The following is a 16,896-nucleotide window of genomic DNA, read 5'->3' as shown; positions in this document are numbered from 1 at the left end:
GATGGTGTCGGCGTCGGCATCCTTCTGGTCCTGGCACTCGCCGAGCTTGGACTCGAGGGAGACGATGCGGGCGTTGTCGTCGTGGTCGTCGCCGCGCGCGGCAGCGAGATCGGTGAGGGCGGTTTCGAGCTTTTCGTTCGCCGTAGAGAGCTTGGTCGTGAGGGCCGCCTTCTCGGCGGAGCAACTCTCCATGCGTTCGAGGGCGTCGGCGCGCTCGGCGTATTCGAACATGTTCTTCTTGCAGTCGGCGATCGTCTTGTCGAGCTCGGCCTGCGCGGCGTTGCACTCGTTGTTCTTGATGTAGAGCTTGTACTTCTGCTGGCGGGTCTTCTCGAGCTCGTAGTGCTTGTCCTTGAGCTGGTTCTCGAGGTCGGCGATGATCTCGTTGTCGTGCGAGCCCGCGAGGTGCTTGCTTCGGCCGCCGTGGCCGATCTTGAGGAACTCCTCGCGGGTGTCGACGATGGACTGCTCCAGCGACTGCACCTGCTTCTCGAGCTCGACGTTCTCCGATCGCGCGGCGGTGAGCTCGCGGGTGAGCCGCGCCACCTGTTCGTCGAGTGCGTCGATGTGCGCGATGTCGTCTCCGCCGAGGCGACCGACGGCATCGGCGTCGGGGGACCCGAGGCGATGGTGATGCGCGGGGGTCGGTGCCGCGCGGCGAGTCGCCGCGCGATGGATCGCGGGGGTCGCGGCCCCGCTCTCCGCGCCGAGCTTGGAGAGGCCGCGGAATTTCTGGAGCGTGGGGTGCGACGGGTCGGAGGCGATGAAGCCCGCGGCGACGACCAGCGCGCCGATCGCAGTTGCGCCCGCGTAGCGCGTCACGCGCCCAAGGGTCCACGAGCCGCGCTCGCGCTCGAAGAGCGCCGCGTGCTCGTCCAGGAGCGGACGCGCGTTGTCATCGTCGCGGGACACGATGCCGCCGTACATCGCGGAGTTGAACACGCGCCCTTCGCGAGCGCGCGGCGCGGGGGGTTCGATCGGCGCGGACGGGACGCCGGGATGTTCGGGCGAAGCTCACTCGGATCCAACCGATCGAGGGGCGTTCGATGCGCCTCTCCCTCGGCGGCTGCGCGAGCGTGTCGCTTTGTGGCGCGGCGGATTATCGCCCGGCTCCTCCTTCTAGTCGCGTGCGTTTCGTCACGACCGACAAAAGCGGTTACATCCGATCCGAGTTGCGCGCGCGAACCGTGATTCACGGTTTGATCGCGCTCGAATCGCGGGCACGTCCCGATTTCTCATGGACCGATTTCTCATCGAACCTATTTTTCGTACCTTCCGACAAGGTACATCCGAGTTGCTCGCGCAGAGTCTCCGTTTCACGAGTTGCGGCATTATTTCAGCTCGCAGCGCACACAGCTCGCAGCGCCCTCGCCTGCTCGAGTTCAAAAAGTCAGCTCCGCGCATCGCCACATCGGAGAGACGGCCTCTGGTTGGAGAAGAGGCCATCCGATACGACCGACACGAATGGCGGAGGACGTTCGGAGAGAGTTCGTGGTGAACACCGTGCTCGATGCGGTCGCTCCGTCTCACGCCAGAGAGCACCTCCGGGCCCAGCTGTCGTCGGATCTGACCGGCGCGATGGGGGCGTTTCTGGACGACCAGACCACGACGGTGCTGCAGGCGACGCTGGCGGGCGACGTCGTGACCTGCGCCAACTCGGTGTCGTTCGACACGTCTTCCACCGCGCAGGTGGTGCTCACCAAACTGCGACCGGGTCCGCTGCGCCCGAGCGATATCCCGCACGCGGTGTCGGTGTCCTCCATGGCGCACTCGCCGGTCAGCGCCTTGTACCACCAACTCCGGCAGGTGTACGGACCCCTCCTCGGGAACGACGCGCGCGGCGATGGCGCCGCCCCGGTGGACGCCAAGCTCCGAGGCCTCGTCGCCGAGCTCGAAGCCGGCCTCGGGAACGTCCTCCGGCTCACCGGGGGCGTCGGTGACCTCACGCGCGTCGATCCGGCGGACTCCCCTCTGGTCGGCATCGCGTCGCCCCTCGACGAGTTCACGCTGTGGAGCGAGGTGGCGTACGCCAAGGACGTCAGCGAGCCCACCCGACGGGCCGCGAACGAGGTGTACCGCGCGTTCGAACCCGTCAAGGAACGGTTCGAGCGCCTGAACCACCTCGCGGATGAGGACGTCCTCGAGCTCGTGGACGAGGTCGGCGACGCGCTCGACGCGGCGTGGAGGATACCACGCGGCGACGGCACAGCTGGCGGCCAGTTCCCCAGACGACGCGCGGAGCACTTCATGAGGATGGTGGGGGCGGCGCTCGTGGGTCATGTGCAGGCGCGCGCGAAAGGGGTTTCGATATGGAGCGACGGGTTCAAGTCCGTGGAGAGTTTGCTGAGGTTTGGGCACAGGTGCCTGGCCAAGTGGGAGAGAACCGCCGCGGACCTCACAGAGCTCAACTGGCGCGAGGGTACCGGCGGGTGCCAACACTGGCAGGGTCAGGCGTTCAGGGACCAGGAGCTGAGTAAGGCCCGGGAACGGCTCGACGAGGTGTTCAGGATGCGCGAGGCGCAGGCTGAGCTCGCAGAGCTTCTCTCCCCCGAGGAGGGCCGGTCGCTCGCGCTCTCCGATGTGTTTGGCCCCTTCGCGCGACTTGACCCGTTGCAGGTGAGCGAGTACACCGCACCGCTTTGGGAAGCCGCGCGCGGTGACTACGACCGGCGCATGTCACCGATCGAGGACAAGATGTCGGAGAAGCTCCGGGAGCACTTTGGCGCGCGCCTGATTCCGTCGCTTCAGGCGTCGATGAGGAGCCGGGGTGACGATTCCGCTGTGGCGATGGCTCAACCGCACCAAGTTCTGAGAGAGGTGGGGAGGTACGCCGAGCTCCTGCGACGGCCGGCAGTGGCGCAGTCGCTGACATCCGAGCGCAACCTCCTCGCGGATAGCCTCGAGCGGTTCCTCGAGGATATCAAGGCTGAGTGCGACCGCCGAGCGCGTGTGAGCGGCGGTGGCGGCGGCGGCGGTGGCTCGGGCGGCGCTGGAAGGAACACCACCGAGAAGGTGGAGGCTGTCGTGTGGGCAACGCAGGCGCAGGAGCGTGTCGCCATCGCGCGCGAGACGTGCGCGGCGCTTGTGATTACCACGCGCGATAAAGGCGGGAACAGGGTTCAGGGAACCGAGCAAGACGCAGCAGGCCGCCGCGGGTCCGACTTGGATCGGGAGGCAAAGCATCTACTTCGCGAGATTGACGACCTTCGCAAGCGGCTCTTCAAGGGCTGGCAGGAGGGCATCGTGGACCGCCTCGGGGAGTTCAAGCTGGACCTGGGGTCTAAGCTGATGGACCTGGATTCGTCGTCGACCGGTCAGGTGAAGCTCCACTACAACTCTGAGCTCGTGAGTTTATTGAGGGAGGTGCGCCAGCTCTCGGCGCTTGGATTCACGATTCGTAGGGACATCGCTGCAGAGGCTGAGACCGCGAGGAAGTTTTACAGGCACGGGATGGTGCTGCGTCAAGTTGCAAACTTCTACAACAACATCGCGTCCGAGATGATCCCCTGCCAGAAGCCGATGATGCTCGACGACGCGGTCAAGTTTGAGGAGGTGCTGACCAACCCGAGGGATGGGCTCGGTAAAGTAATCACCTGGAACAACCCAACTGCGCTAGAGAAATACATCGGCAAGCTTCAAGCCGTCGCTGGGGTTCTCACCGATAAGAACCGCAGGCTGCGAAAGTGGCACGGGTCCCTCGCTGAGAAGGTGTGTGCGCTATTCGCCATGGATCTGGTCCGCCAAAAAGAGGCATGGAAACGGGCGGTGAAGGAACTTCGATCAATCTTTGCCAACCTCGAGGGTGAGTTCCGCAAAGACCTGCAGAGCGCGTGGAGGGTCCACTGGGATCACCAGCTGTACAAGGCGCTCGAGTATCAGTACCATCGCGGGCTGGAGACACTGAACGAGATGCTGCCGCAGGTTAACGTGAGCCTGGTGTTTAAGCAGCGCAGGCTCCAGTTTGAGCCGCCACTCGAGGAAATTCGCACCGCGCACTACAAACAGGTCAAGGATTTTCTGAACCTCCCGCTGGTGTTCAAGGGCGTAAGCGACGTGAGTGAGAAAGCCGGTTTCTTCCGGGGCATGATGGACTCGGCCGTGGGCGCTGCTGGGTGCGCTAAGGTGTACGATAAGACCGAGGCGCTCTTCGTGAAACTCGCAGATGAGCAGAAAAAATACGAACACTGGGTTGCGCTGGGGACCGTCGACCTAGACACTTTCGTGGACGAGCGGTTCTCGGAGTCCAAGGAATTCGAGGAGGGGTTCAAGCTCGTGAAATTGGCGAGTAAACAGGCGGATCGGATCCCGCTGGAGATAAAGGTCGACTGCTACACAGTTTCTTGCTTGCCGCTAAAATCCGCGGTTGAGAAGCAAATCAAGGAACTGCAGGACACACTGAGCAATTGCCTGCAGCGTAAGGTCGTGCGCTCGAAGGAGACCATCGAACAGTTCATTCGGTCGGGCAAGGAACTCTTGGACACAAAGGCGCAAACCATCGAGGAGATTGGAAACATGCGCAACGATGCCAAAAACCTGTCGGCGGAGTTCCAAGGAAAGATTACGCAGCTGCGGTGGCAGGTGGCAGACCTCTCCAAGTTGCTGAAACAGTCCGGCGGATCGGGCGCGCAGGCTGCGGCACAGATTGATTTTTCATCTCTCGATTCTGACTGGGAGAACCTGTCCACCAAGCTCGAGCAGCTGGAGGCGCACCTCGAGATTCAAAAGGACAACCTCAAGGTTCAAATTGTGCACAGGATTTCGGATTTTGGGTCCAAGGCTGAGGCTTTCCGCGAGCGATGGTTTGAGTTCAAGCCCAGGGGTATTCCCCAGGGCGAATCTACCCTGATCATGAATAAACTCGAGGACGACTATCGGTCCCTCGAGGAGCTCAAGGAGGAGGGTGAGCAACTTCGCATGGATTGCGAACACTTCTCGATGGAACGGCCGGAGTTCCCAGTGCTCGACGAGGTTGCCGCCGACATTGAGGTCACCCGCGAGGCATGGAGCCGTATTGGAGATTTCAACAAGGAACGTAACGAGCTCGCTGGGCGCGACTGGATCCTCATACGCGGTAAACTGTATGAGTTCGACGACTTTCTCGCCAAGTGGGACCAAAAGGTTCGATCCAGTGAGAACAAGGACGCCGTTGCGGTCATGCTGCTGGAGCAGATTGAGGAATACAAGAAGGCACTTCCCGCGCTTAAATTTTGCCGTGGCGAGGGATGGGAGGGCTCGCACTGGGCGCAGCTATTCTCCATGCTGCGGTTTCCGACGAAGGGCCCTGAGGCGGTGACGCGCGAGAACCTGACCCTGCAGCACTTCTTGGACAGGGCAGAGCTGCTCATCGAAAAATTGGACGACCTCAAAAAGCTGCACTCGCAGGCTCAGGGAGAGGTGACGCTTCGCGAGGCGCTTCATCAACTGAAGGTTTGGGGTCTAGATCGGCGGTTCTCGACCATCAAGCACAACATTGCCGGACCCAGGGGCGGCTCAGTATCCCTCATCAAGGACTGGAAAGATCTGTTCACAGAGGTTGCGGATAACCAGAACCTGGTCTCATCCCTCTCGTCGTCGCCGTTTTTCGCTCCGTTCAAGGAGGAGACAAGCATCTGGGAGACGTTGATGTCCAACTTGGCCGACCGATTGAATCACATGAACGCGATCCAACGCAAGTGGCTGTACCTTCAGCCCATCTTTGCGCGTGGCGCATTGCCGCAGGAGCAACCCCGCTTCAGGCGCGTTGACGAGGACTTTCAGGGAATCATGGCCTCCATCGACGCCGACTCGCTCGTGAAATCTTTTGCCGAGATGCGAATGCGGGACGATCACATGCACGAGATGTCCACACAACTGGATGTTTGCCAGAAGGCGCTCGCAGATTACCTCGAGGAGAAACGTTCGATGCTCCCGCGGTTCTACTTCATCGGCGACGATGACCTTTTGGAGATTTTGGGCCAGGCAAAAAACCCGGAGGTGATCCAGGCGCACCTCAAGAAACTCTTCGCCGGGATTCACTCCGTCGTGTTTACGGAGGGCGCGGGAAGCATCACGGCGATGAAATCCATAGCCGGGGAGGTTGTCCCACTGCGGAAACCCGTCGTCGTCAACGAGGCTGTCGAGGTGTGGCTCGCAGACCTGGCTGCGAACATGGTGCAGAGCCTGAGCGGCATGCTTGTCAGGTGCCTCGCAGAGAAGGATTACGAAGCCTTCCCTTCACAGATTCTCAGCCTTGCCGACCAGGTTCACTTTTCGCAAAAGGCCGAGGCAGCCATCTCGAGGGGAACCCTGCCAGATCTCTTGGACGAGCTCCAGGGTCAGCTTCAGGAGTACACCTCCTTCGATGTCGAGGGCATGCGCGTGATGCAGCTCAAGGTTCAGAGCCTGGTGATGGACCTCATCCATTCCATCGACGTCGTGGAACAGCTCCAGAAGGAGTACTGCTCCAACGTGGGCGAGTGGGTGTGGCAGCGGCAGCTGCGGTATTACGGTGAAGGCCGCGGAGGTGGTGTGCAGGTCAGAATGGACAACGGCGCGTTCGCGTACAGCTTCGAGTACCAGGGTAACGCGCCAAGGCTCGTGTATACCCCGCTGACCGATAAGTGTTACCTAACGCTGACGCAGGGCATGCACCTTGGGTACGGCGGTAACCCCTACGGACCGGCGGGAACGGGCAAGACAGAATCTGTCAAGGCGCTGGGTCAGGCTATGGGCCGGCAGGTTCTGGTGTTCAACTGCGACGAGGAGTTCGACTTCAAGTCCATGGGAAGGATATTCACGGGACTGCTCAAGTGCGGCGCGTGGGGTTGCTTTGACGAGTTTAATCGTCTGGAGGAGGAGGTGCTCTCCGCGGTGTCCTCGCAGATTCAGACCATCCAAGCCGCGCTCAAGTCGCGGCAGGATTCGATGACCTTTCTCGGGAAAGACATCGAGGTTAACCAGAACGCGGGCATATTCGTCACGCTAAACCCGGCGGGTAAAGGGTACGGCGGGCGAAGTAAGCTTCCCGACAACCTCAAGCAGCTCTTCCGATCTGTCGCCATGACGGTGCCAAACTTTGAGCTCATCGCTGAGGTGATTCTCCTCTCTGAGGGATTTCGGGACGCCAGGATCTTGGGTGGCAAACTCGTCTCGCTCTTCTCCCTCAGCAAGCAGCTCCTGTCGCCGCAGCAACACTACGATTGGGGTCTTCGCGCGCTCAAGACGGTGCTGGGCATAGCCGGAAAACTCCTCCGCGACGCGCGCACCGCCGCTGCTGCGGGCGCCGGGCCGCGCGTGGACAAGACGATGGAGGCGCAGATTGTCATCCGAGCCACGCGGGTCACGACACTCCCGAAGCTCACGTTCGCGGACGGTCGCAGGTTCGCCGACCTACTCAATGACGTCTACCCCGGCGTGGAGGTGAGTGACGTGAGCGACGCCGAGCTCGAAGCTGCGATCCAGGAGATTCTTGAGGAGAAACACTATGAGAACGTCCCGTCGCAGATTGAGAAAGTTTTGCAGCTGCACATTGCTTGTTCCCAGCGCATCGGCATCATCATCGTTGGCCCCTCGGGTTCAGGCAAGTCGTCGCTGTGGCATATACTGGAGGGTGCGTATAAGAAGCTAGGCAGGCCTGTCAAGCGGTACGTCATGAACCCCAAGGCAATCCACCGCCAACAGTTACTGGGCCACATGGACATGGACACGCGCGAGTGGTTCGATGGAGTGCTCACGGATTCTGCCCGGCAGGTGGTGAAGGAGTCACTCGATCAGCACAGCTGGATCATCTGTGACGGCGATGTGGACCCGGAGTGGATCGAGTCGCTAAATTCTGTCCTCGACGACAACCGCCTGCTGACCCTGCCCTCGGGTGAGCGCATCCAGTTCGGCTCAAACGTCAATTTCATCTTTGAGTGCGACGATCTCAAATTTGCATCGCCGGCGACGGTGTCGCGAACAGCTATGCTGTTCCTGTCAGAGGAGGCGGTGGAGCCCTCTCTCATCGTCAAGGGCTGGCTGTCAAAGCAGCCCGAGGAGCTTCGTGGCCAGCTCGGAGGCTGGTGCGACGAGTACTTCTTCCAAGCGCTGGATCGTGCGCTCGGTCTCGGCACAGTCACGCAAACCACAAAGGTTGGCACGATTAAAAACGCGCTCAGCCACATCGCTGGTGCCGACAGCAAGCAGCGATTCGCCCGCGGGCTCGCGCGCGGGTTCGCGTCCAACATGGAACCCGCCGCCAGGGACCGCCTGTTAAAGGATCTCGAAAGACTCACCGGCGAGAGGGACCTGCTGTACGTCAGCGCCGCCTCAATCGATCGCTATGATGCTCCCCCGTCGGGAATCATCAAGGGGAAATGGAGTGGCGTCGTCATGGTCGCCGCCGTGGCGCAGGTTCAATCCCTCGTCGCACCCTGGCTCGAGTCGGGTCAGCCGTTCGTGCTCGTCGGCCCCGAGGGCTGCGGCAAGGCGATAATCCTCGAGGATTGCTTCGCGCGGCTTCGTGGGTCGTCTGTGGCGACGCTGGCGTGTTCCGCGCAGACCACCGCGGCAAACGTCATTCAAAAGCTGGCGCAGTGTTGCGGCCAGCCCGTCGCGACTAGCGGGGTCACGCACCGCGTGCTCAGGCCGCGCGATTCCGAGCGCCTGGTGCTATACCTGAAGGACATCAACCTTCCAAAGCCTGACAAGTACGACACGATCCAGCTCATCGCGTTTTTACAGCAGCTGCTCACGTATCAGGGGTTCTACGACGAGAGCCAGGAGTTCATCGGGCTGCTCAACATACAAATCGTCTGCAGCATGAACCCGGCAACCACCGTCGGCAGGCACGCCATCACCACACGCTTCACCGCCATCGCGGGCATCGCGTATATGCCTTACATGTCCCGCGATGAAATGACCGAGGTGTACTCCACGATGTTCGCCGAGTTTACCCAAGGGACAAATTATGAGAGCCAGTCGCAGCGGCGCCTGCTGGCGGATACGGTGCTCGACATTTACACCGACGTCACCCGATCATTCAGCGCAGATGACCACAGGCACTACAAATTCACGCCCCGCACGGTCACCGAATGGATTCAGGCGTTGAATCGTTACGACGTCGGCGCGGTGGATCTGCTCGAGGCGCTTCACTACGAGGCTGGACGCACGTTCAGGGACAGGCTGGTGGGCGCAGATGCAGTAAATAAATTTGACTCGCTCGTTGCCAACGTCTTCCGAAAGCACTGGCGCAAGGACGGACTAGGCTCCGCAAGGCACGTGTACACCACATGGGCGATTCCGCTCGATGAACGTGATAACAAGATGGGCGTCGCGGCGCCGATGGCCTCTATGCCCGCGGATAGCTTCGCGGAGCACGCGCGAGCAGGTTTGCTCTCGTACGAGCGCGAGATTAAGGATCTGAACATAATCCTGTTCCCTGAGGTTCTCGACCGCGTGGCGAGGTTTAATCGCGTGCTGAGCCAGCCCGGCGGGCACTTGCTGCTTGCAGGGCGGTCTGGAGCCGGACGCAGGTCTAGCGCTTCGCTCGTTGCGCACATGCAGCACATGGAGTTCTTCAGCCCGAAGATGACGCTATCCTACGACGAGCGCGCGTTCAAGGTTGACCTGAAACGAATCCTGACCGAGGTTGCTGTGGAAAACAAGGAGACGCTCCTCTTCATCGAAGACCACCAGCTGGTCACGCCGGCGATCTTGGAGACGGTCAACTCGCTGCTGTCGAGCGGTGAGGTCCCCGGCTTGTTCAGCCAGCTCGAGCTCGATCAGATCTTCGGTCCCCTTAAGGACCATATGCTGGCCGAGGGCACGATGATGAGCCCGTTTGACTTTTTCACCGCGCGAGTCAAAGCCGGTTTACACATCGCGCTCAGCATGGACCCATCGGACCCGGAGTGGGCGTCGCGCACGGAGAGTAACCCCGCACTATTCACTCGATGCTCGATGCACTGGATGGACTCATGGAACGAGGAGGGCATGCGGGCCGTGCCGGAGATGATGCTAAGGGAGGTGTTTGAGGCAGCGGAGGAATTTGATGGAGCAGCCGTCGTTGAGCAGATGTCCGCAATTCAAAGAGCAGTCGGCGGAACACCCAGACAGTTCGTCACGTTCGTGGACCAGTACAGGCGGATCTTCATGCAGAAACGCGAAGAGCACATGGAGCAGCGCGACCATCTCGTTGCTGGGCTTCAAAAACTGGAAGAGGCTGCCGATCAGGTATCTGATTTGTCCACGCAGGCTAGCGAGCAGCAGAGGCTTCTCGCGGAGAAGCAGATCGAGGCGGACGACGCACTGCAGCGCATCACCGTGGCTATGTCGGCCGCGAGCGAGCGCAAGAAAGAGGTCGAGGAGCTGCAGGTAAAGCTTGGCAAGGAGGAGGCCGATCTTAGCGCGAGGCGGGGACCCATAGAGAAACAGCTGGCTGAGATCCAGCCTATGATTGACTCGGCCCGCGCCGCTGTCGGCTCTATCAAGTCCGAAAACATCAGCGAGGTCAAATCAATGAGGCAGCCGCCGGAGAGCGTCAACGACGTCCTCTTCGCCGTTCTCACCTTGATGGGCAACACGGACACGAGTTGGACCGCGATGAAACGGTTCCTCGGTTCGCGAGGTGTCAAAGATGAGATCATCAACTTTGATGCCAGGAACGTCACTTCACGAAGCCGAGCGGCGGTTCAAAAGCTGATGGAGGACAAGGCTGCTTCCTTCGAACACAAGAACATCCTGCGCGCGTCCGTCGCCGCCGCGCCGCTCGCGGCGTGGGCCAAGGCGAACCTCAAGTACTCCTCCGTGCTCGAGAAGATCGCGCCCCTCGAGGAGGATCTCAGGGAGCTCTCTGAATCTCTGGACACATCGCGGACCCGGATGGCACAGTGCAAGCAGGATCTCGTGGATCTCGATAAGCAGGTCGTGGACCTCAAGAACGAGTTCAGCAGACGAACCGGCGAGGCCGAGGCTTTGAAGCTGAGTCTCAAGAAAGCTGAGGACCAGCTAAATGCCGCGGAGAGGCTGCTCGGCAAGCTCGGAGGCGAGAAGTCCCGCTGGGAGGAGCAGGTGACGACGCTCGAGACGGAGCTGACAAGTCTTACACGCGACTCCTTACTCGCGGCAGGATTCATCGCCCACCTACCCTCTTTGCCCGAGGATCAGAGGCAAGGCGCGCTGGCGCAGTGGACGAGCTTCCTGGGCGTCGAAAGGTTTGACCTGCGTCGATTCATGTCGACCGAGAGCGAGATGCTGACGTGGAAATCCGAGGGCCTCCCCGGCGACGAGCTCTCCATGGAGAATGCAATTGTCATCCTCAACTCGGCGCAGGCTCCCCTAATAATCGATCCATCGACACAGGCGAGCCAGTGGCTCAAGGCGCACGTCGCTAAGGACGAAAAGTCAGCATTGGAGGTTGTCACCATGCACGACAAGCGCTTCGCCAACAAGCTTGAGCTCGCCGTTCGCTTTGGCAAGACGTTGATCATCGAGGAGGTTGATAAAATCGAGCCGATTCTCTACAATGTCGTCCGGAAAGATTTCGAGCGGCAGGGACTCCGCCTCATGGTCCAGGTCGGAGACAAGACGGTGGATTACAACGAGTCGTTCAGGATGTACCTGGTGACGCGCAATCCTTACCCGGTGATTCCTCCGTCCGCCGCGTCAATAATCTCAGAGGTGAATTTCACGGTCACCCGCTCGGGCCTCGAGGGTCAGCTGCTTGGCCTTGTCATTCAACACGAGCAACCCGAACTTGAGAAGCAGAAGAGCCACCTTCTCCAGGTTGAGGAAGACCTCAAGGTTCAGCTCGCCGGGCTGGAGAAGACGTTGCTGGAGACGCTTGCCACCTCGACTGGTAATATCCTCGAGAACGAGCAACTCATCACTTCACTTGACGAGACGAAGGCAAAGGGAACCACGGTGAAGGAATCCCTCGAGGAATCCACCACGCTGCAACTGTCCCTCGACGAGCAGCGCAACGCGTACCGCCCCATCGCAGCCCAGGGGTCCAAGCTGTACTTCCTCATGCGCGACCTACGCGCGCTCAACCACATGTACCAGTTCAGCCTCAACTCGTTCATACTGCTGTTCAAGAAGGCGCTAAACGAGAGCACACCGTCCTCAGCGCTCGAGAGACGAATAGAGATGCTCTCAGCTGCGCTCCTCAGGCTGGTGTTCGGCCAGGTCAGTCGCAGCATCTTCAACTCGGATCGACTCACGTTCGGAATGCACTTCACACGCCACCTCGCGGCGGAAGATGCCGACGAGAGCCATTGGAACTACTACTTTGGACTGGAGGCTGCTGACGGATCTGGCGGTCGCGGCTCTGTCCCGAGCTGGGTCCCCGAGAACGCCGCTCAGGCGTTCATCAACCTCACGGCGACGTTCCCTTCCGCCACGTCCGAGCTCCGTCTCAGCGAAGGCACCACGTGGGGCGGGTGGATCGATTCGCCGGTCGCGGAAACGTGCGTGCCCGCGCCGTCTGCCGGCGCGTTCATGCAACTGTTGCTGGTGCAGGCGCTTCGACCCGACAGGCTACAGTCCGCGATGGATTCGTTTGTTCGCACACAATTGGGCGTCGACTCGATCGCTCCGCCGGCCCTTTCACTGCCGCGCGTTTGCGACGAGGCTGATGCGGCGACACCGGTGCTGTTCATCGTCACGCCCGGTTCGGATCCGAGCCAGGAGCTGGAGGAACACGCGGAGAAGGCGATGGGCCGGGGTCGGTATCACCAGCTCGCGATGGGGCAGGGTCAGGCGGATGAGGCCATGCGGCTGCTGACTGAGTGCGCGCGCACCGGCGACTGGCTGTGCCTGAAGAACCTGCACCTCGTGGTGGCGTGGCTACCGACGCTCGAGAAGGAGATCTACGTCCTCAAGGCCCACGAGGACTTCAGGCTCTTTCTCACTTCTGAGCCGCATGCAAAGTTTCCGTCGACACTTCTTGAGGGTAGCCTCAAGATCACGTATGAGGCTCCGCCGGGATTGAAAAGGAACGTCAGCCGCACGTACGAGGCCTGGTCACCCCAGTACATCTCGGAAGGCAGCCCACTCCGCGCCAAGCTGCTGTTTTTGCTGGCGTGGTTCCACGCTGTGGTTCAGGAGCGTCGAGCGTACGTGCCGCAGGGTTGGTCGAAATTTTACGAGTTTTCATTCGCCGACCTTCGCAGTGGCGCAGACATCATCAACCAGGCGTGTGATGGCAGCGCCGACCCTCAGTGGTCGCAGCTGCACGGCCTGTTGGAACGCGCCATCTATGGCGGGCGCGTGGACAGCGGCTACGACATCATCGTGCTGCGAACGTACCTCCAGCAGTTCTTCAGCAACGAGATGACGGGCGGCGGCGGCATTCGCGTCAAGTCGCTCCCCGGGACGGATATCACCCTCCCCAACACCACGGATCACCGCGAGTTCACCGCCTTACTCCGCCGTCTGGACGAGGCGAACTCCCCTTCGCTGTTCTCCCTCCCCGTCAACGTCCAGCGCACGGTCCAGGTCACCAACAGCAAGCACGTGATCAACTCGCTGAGGACGATGGCGGCGGCTGGGGGAACCTCCAAGGGCTTTGATCGCGCCGTCTGGTCCGCCGCGCTCTCGCCGCTTCTGCGGTCGTGGGAACGGCTGACGGCGTCGAACCCCGCGCTGAGATCGGCACCCCCGCCGCCGTCCTCGGGCACGTTACCTCCCGTCGATGCGTTCGTCGAGCTGGAACAGATCCGTGGGCACCGCGCCGTCGCTGAGATTGACGGGACGCTATCCGCGCTGGCCAGAGTGTTGGACGGCGCCGAGCTGCTCACGCCGGCTATTTTCGCGGCGGGCAGGTGTCTCATGGAGGACACGGTACCTCCCGAGTGGGAGAAGCACTGGGAGGGACCCGACGTTCCCGTGTCGTACTGCAAAGGTGTGGTGCATCGCATGGCGGCGGTGAACGACATGGTGGAGCGCACGCGGCGCGGGTCTCTGCTCTCCGGCACGGTTCGACTGGAGGACTTTTTCCACCCCGAGACTTTCCTCAACGCGCTTCGACAGCAGATGGCTCGCGACGCGGGCGTCGCCATCGACAACCTCACGCTCGTCACCTCCTGGGACGGCACGGGCGGCGGTGTGGCGGTGGAAGGTATGCGCGTGCAGGGTGCGGTGTTCGACGGCAGGAAACTGAGGGACACGGCGTCCGACGCGCCCCCGTTTGCGACGTTGCCGACGTGCGGGTTGACGTGGGTGGCGCCGGGTTCGCCGGGTTCGGGCGGGCCGAAAGGAGGTGCGGCCCCGCTGAGTGTGCCGCTTTACCTCACCGAGGGTAGGGAGCGGGCCATCGCGGAGGTGCAGTTTCCGGTGTTCGACGCGGAGGAGGCGTCGAAGTGGATCCTGGCTGGCACAGCCTGTTTCCTGGGGCCGGTGGAATGAAAAAGGCACGATCTGCGCGCGCGGGTGGTGCCTTCGATAGGATTCGACTTCGAAATATCATACGGTATTTATTTGTAGCCCAATTTCGTTAGGATCCAGTCCGGGTCGTGCGGGAGTTGGCGCGCTGTATTGAAGCGGGGCTCGTTCGGAATGCCTAAGCGCGGTAATCTTCGCAAGAAGACGGATGAAGATGAGGGCGAGGACGCCGGCGCGGGAGCCGAGGAAGCACCCACGATCGTCATCCCGACCGAGAAAACCAAATCCAAAAAAAAGGGAAAGGGCAAGGCCGACGGCGGGATGGCCGCGTCGCTGCTGAGCTTCGACGACGAGGAGGCCGGCGCCGACACTTTCCAAGTAACAAAGAAGCCGCCGGCCGGAGACGGCGCGCACCGCGTCAAGAAGAAGTCGATGCGCGCGCCCGACGCCTTGAAGCCCGACGCCGAGGAGAAAAAGGGCGGCGGGGAGTACTCGATCGAGCGGCTGCGCGAGCTCGCCAGCGCGCAAAAGACACTCACCGCGAGACCCGCGGAACACATGGATCACAACGCGCCGGCGAACGGGCGGAGCGGCGCGGGCACGCGCGAACCGATCGCGTTCATGCCCCCGCCACCGCGCCCTGGCCGCGACGACGATTTCGGCATCCCCGACGCGGCAGCCATCAAGGCTGCAAAGGCCAAGCGCGAAGCGGCCCGCGCCGCGCTCACGTCCGCGGCTGATTACATCCCCGTCCCGGGTGCCGAGGTCGACGTTGACATGGATGCGGGCGAGGACACCGCGTGGGAGGACGAGCAGCTTCGCAAGGCGATGAGCGCCGGAGCCGGCGCCGGAGCGCCGAGAGCAGTCGTCAAGAAGCAACCCTCCGTTGACGTGCTCGCGGGTGGCCGCGCCGCGTTGGAGTCGCTTCGAAACGGCGTGGCGAGGCTGGAGGTGTCGAGACAGAACGCCAAGAACGAGGTGACGCGCGCGGATGCGGCGCTCGCGTCGTCGGAAGCGACGCTGAAGAACCACGAGGAGCGATTGACCGCGGCGGGCGAGAGGTACAAGTACATGCAGGAGATGCGGGATTACTTTCGCGACCTGTGCGAGTGCCTGCGGGAGAAGGGACCGATCATCGACGAGCTCGAAGAGCACGCGCAACGGCTCCACGAGCACCGGGGGCTGGCGTCCAAGCGTGAATCCGAGGGCAACCTGCGCGATGAGGCGACGGAGGCGGAGGCTGGGATGGAAGCTGCGCAGGCGGCGCTCATGCGCGGCGCCTCTCAGGCTGAAGCGATCGCGGCAGCTACGGCGGCGGCCGAGGGGGCGATCGCCGCGAGGTTCGACTCGCTCCGGCCAAATCTCGACGAGTTCGGCCGCGACCTCAACCTGGCCGAGAGGCAGGCTGCGGAGAAGCGCGCCGCCGTCCGCCGAAGCCGCCGCGAGGAGGAGCTGCGCATGAAAAATCTTGGAGAAGAGGACGACGCGGAGGATGCCGTCGAGGTTGAATTGTTTTACAAGGGCCTGGAAGACGCGACCGAGGCTGCGTCGCAAGTGATGCGTGACGCGGGCGCGGACTTTTCCTCCATCCCGCCCATCAAGGCCAGATCCGAGGAGTGGAAACGAAGGTTCCCGAGGGCGTACAAGGATGCGTACATGCCCGAGTCGGTCCCCCAGCTCTTCGCGCCGTTTGCCCGGCTCGAGCTTCTTTCCTGGTCGCCCCTCTACGCGGAGACCCGGACCTCGCCGGGGTCCGCGGCGGCACCCGCGATCGATACCATGCGATGGTACTCGGATCTGTTCGACTACGGGATGGTGGAGGGCGATGACGCGGCTGCGGATGACAGCGACGGGAACCTCGTGCCGACGCTGATTGAGAAGCTCGTCGCACCGGTGGTTGAGCACGCGGTGAACGAATGCTGGAACCCTCTGTCGCTGGCCCAGTCCACGCGACTCGCGGGGGTCGTCAAGGAGATGACGGTGTACCTCGAGCCGACCGAGTGCGAGGCCATGCGACGCATTCTGTCGTCGGTGAGGGCCAGGCTGAGCGAGATGGTTGACCGCGGTTGCGACATTCCCGCGTGGGCGCCGGTTATCACGGCGGCTGCGCCCATGGCCGAGAGCTACGCCCGCCGGCGGTTCGGCGTCGCGGTGAGGTGCCTGCGGGTGATCATGGCGTGGGACGGAGTGTTGCCGCAATCCGAGCTGAGGACTTTGGCGTGCGATCGAGTCGTGGCTGGATGCGCCGCCCCGCGGCTCCGGTTGCTCCTCGCGCGGCCCGGCGAGTGTCTGGCCGCTATCGAGCGCCTGGTTGCCGTGCTGCCGCCCGATTGGCTCACGGGAAGCGCGAGGGTCGTTCGAGACGTGGCGTCAACGCTCGGTCAGGCGGTTCGATCGCAACCCGAAGCGCACGGCGCGGCTGCTGTTGAGGCGGACGCGGGCGCGGGGAAAGCCGTGCCCGTCGCCGTGCTGGCCAATATTTTGGCAGCTCTCGGTGACAAGGACGAGTCTGCGGCGGTGGCCAACTTATTCGGCTTGACATGAGCGTGTCATCAT

At 62.1% G+C, this 16,896-nt stretch overlaps 2 protein-coding genes across 2 annotated transcripts; both read left to right on the top strand.

The window, feature by feature from the left end:
* Positions 1 to 1,464: 1,464 nt before the first annotated feature.
* Positions 1,465 to 14,440, top strand: CDHC1B (cytoplasmic dynein heavy chain 1b). Its single transcript, XM_002508178.1, has one exon. It carries the CDS (start codon positions 1,579 to 1,581, stop codon positions 14,362 to 14,364), a length of 12,786 nt encoding a protein of 4,261 aa, XP_002508224.1. The 5' UTR covers positions 1,465 to 1,578; the 3' UTR covers positions 14,365 to 14,440.
* Positions 14,441 to 14,514: 74 nt separating this feature from the next.
* On the top strand, positions 14,515 to 16,838 carry MICPUN_60725 (predicted protein; the record flags this gene model as incomplete). The annotated part of the gene is made up of 2 exons (XM_002508177.1): positions 14,515 to 16,709; positions 16,829 to 16,838. 2 exons carry the CDS (start codon positions 14,515 to 14,517, stop codon positions 16,836 to 16,838), a joined length of 2,205 nt encoding a protein of 734 aa, XP_002508223.1.
* Positions 16,839 to 16,896: the final 58 nt, after the last annotated feature.

Source organism: Micromonas commoda, chromosome 8, assembly GCF_000090985.2.
Source record: "Micromonas commoda chromosome 8, complete sequence".
Classification (NCBI taxonomy): Eukaryota; Viridiplantae; Chlorophyta; class Mamiellophyceae; order Mamiellales; family Mamiellaceae; genus Micromonas; species Micromonas commoda.
This window is presented reverse-complemented; position numbering and strand designations above follow the sequence as displayed.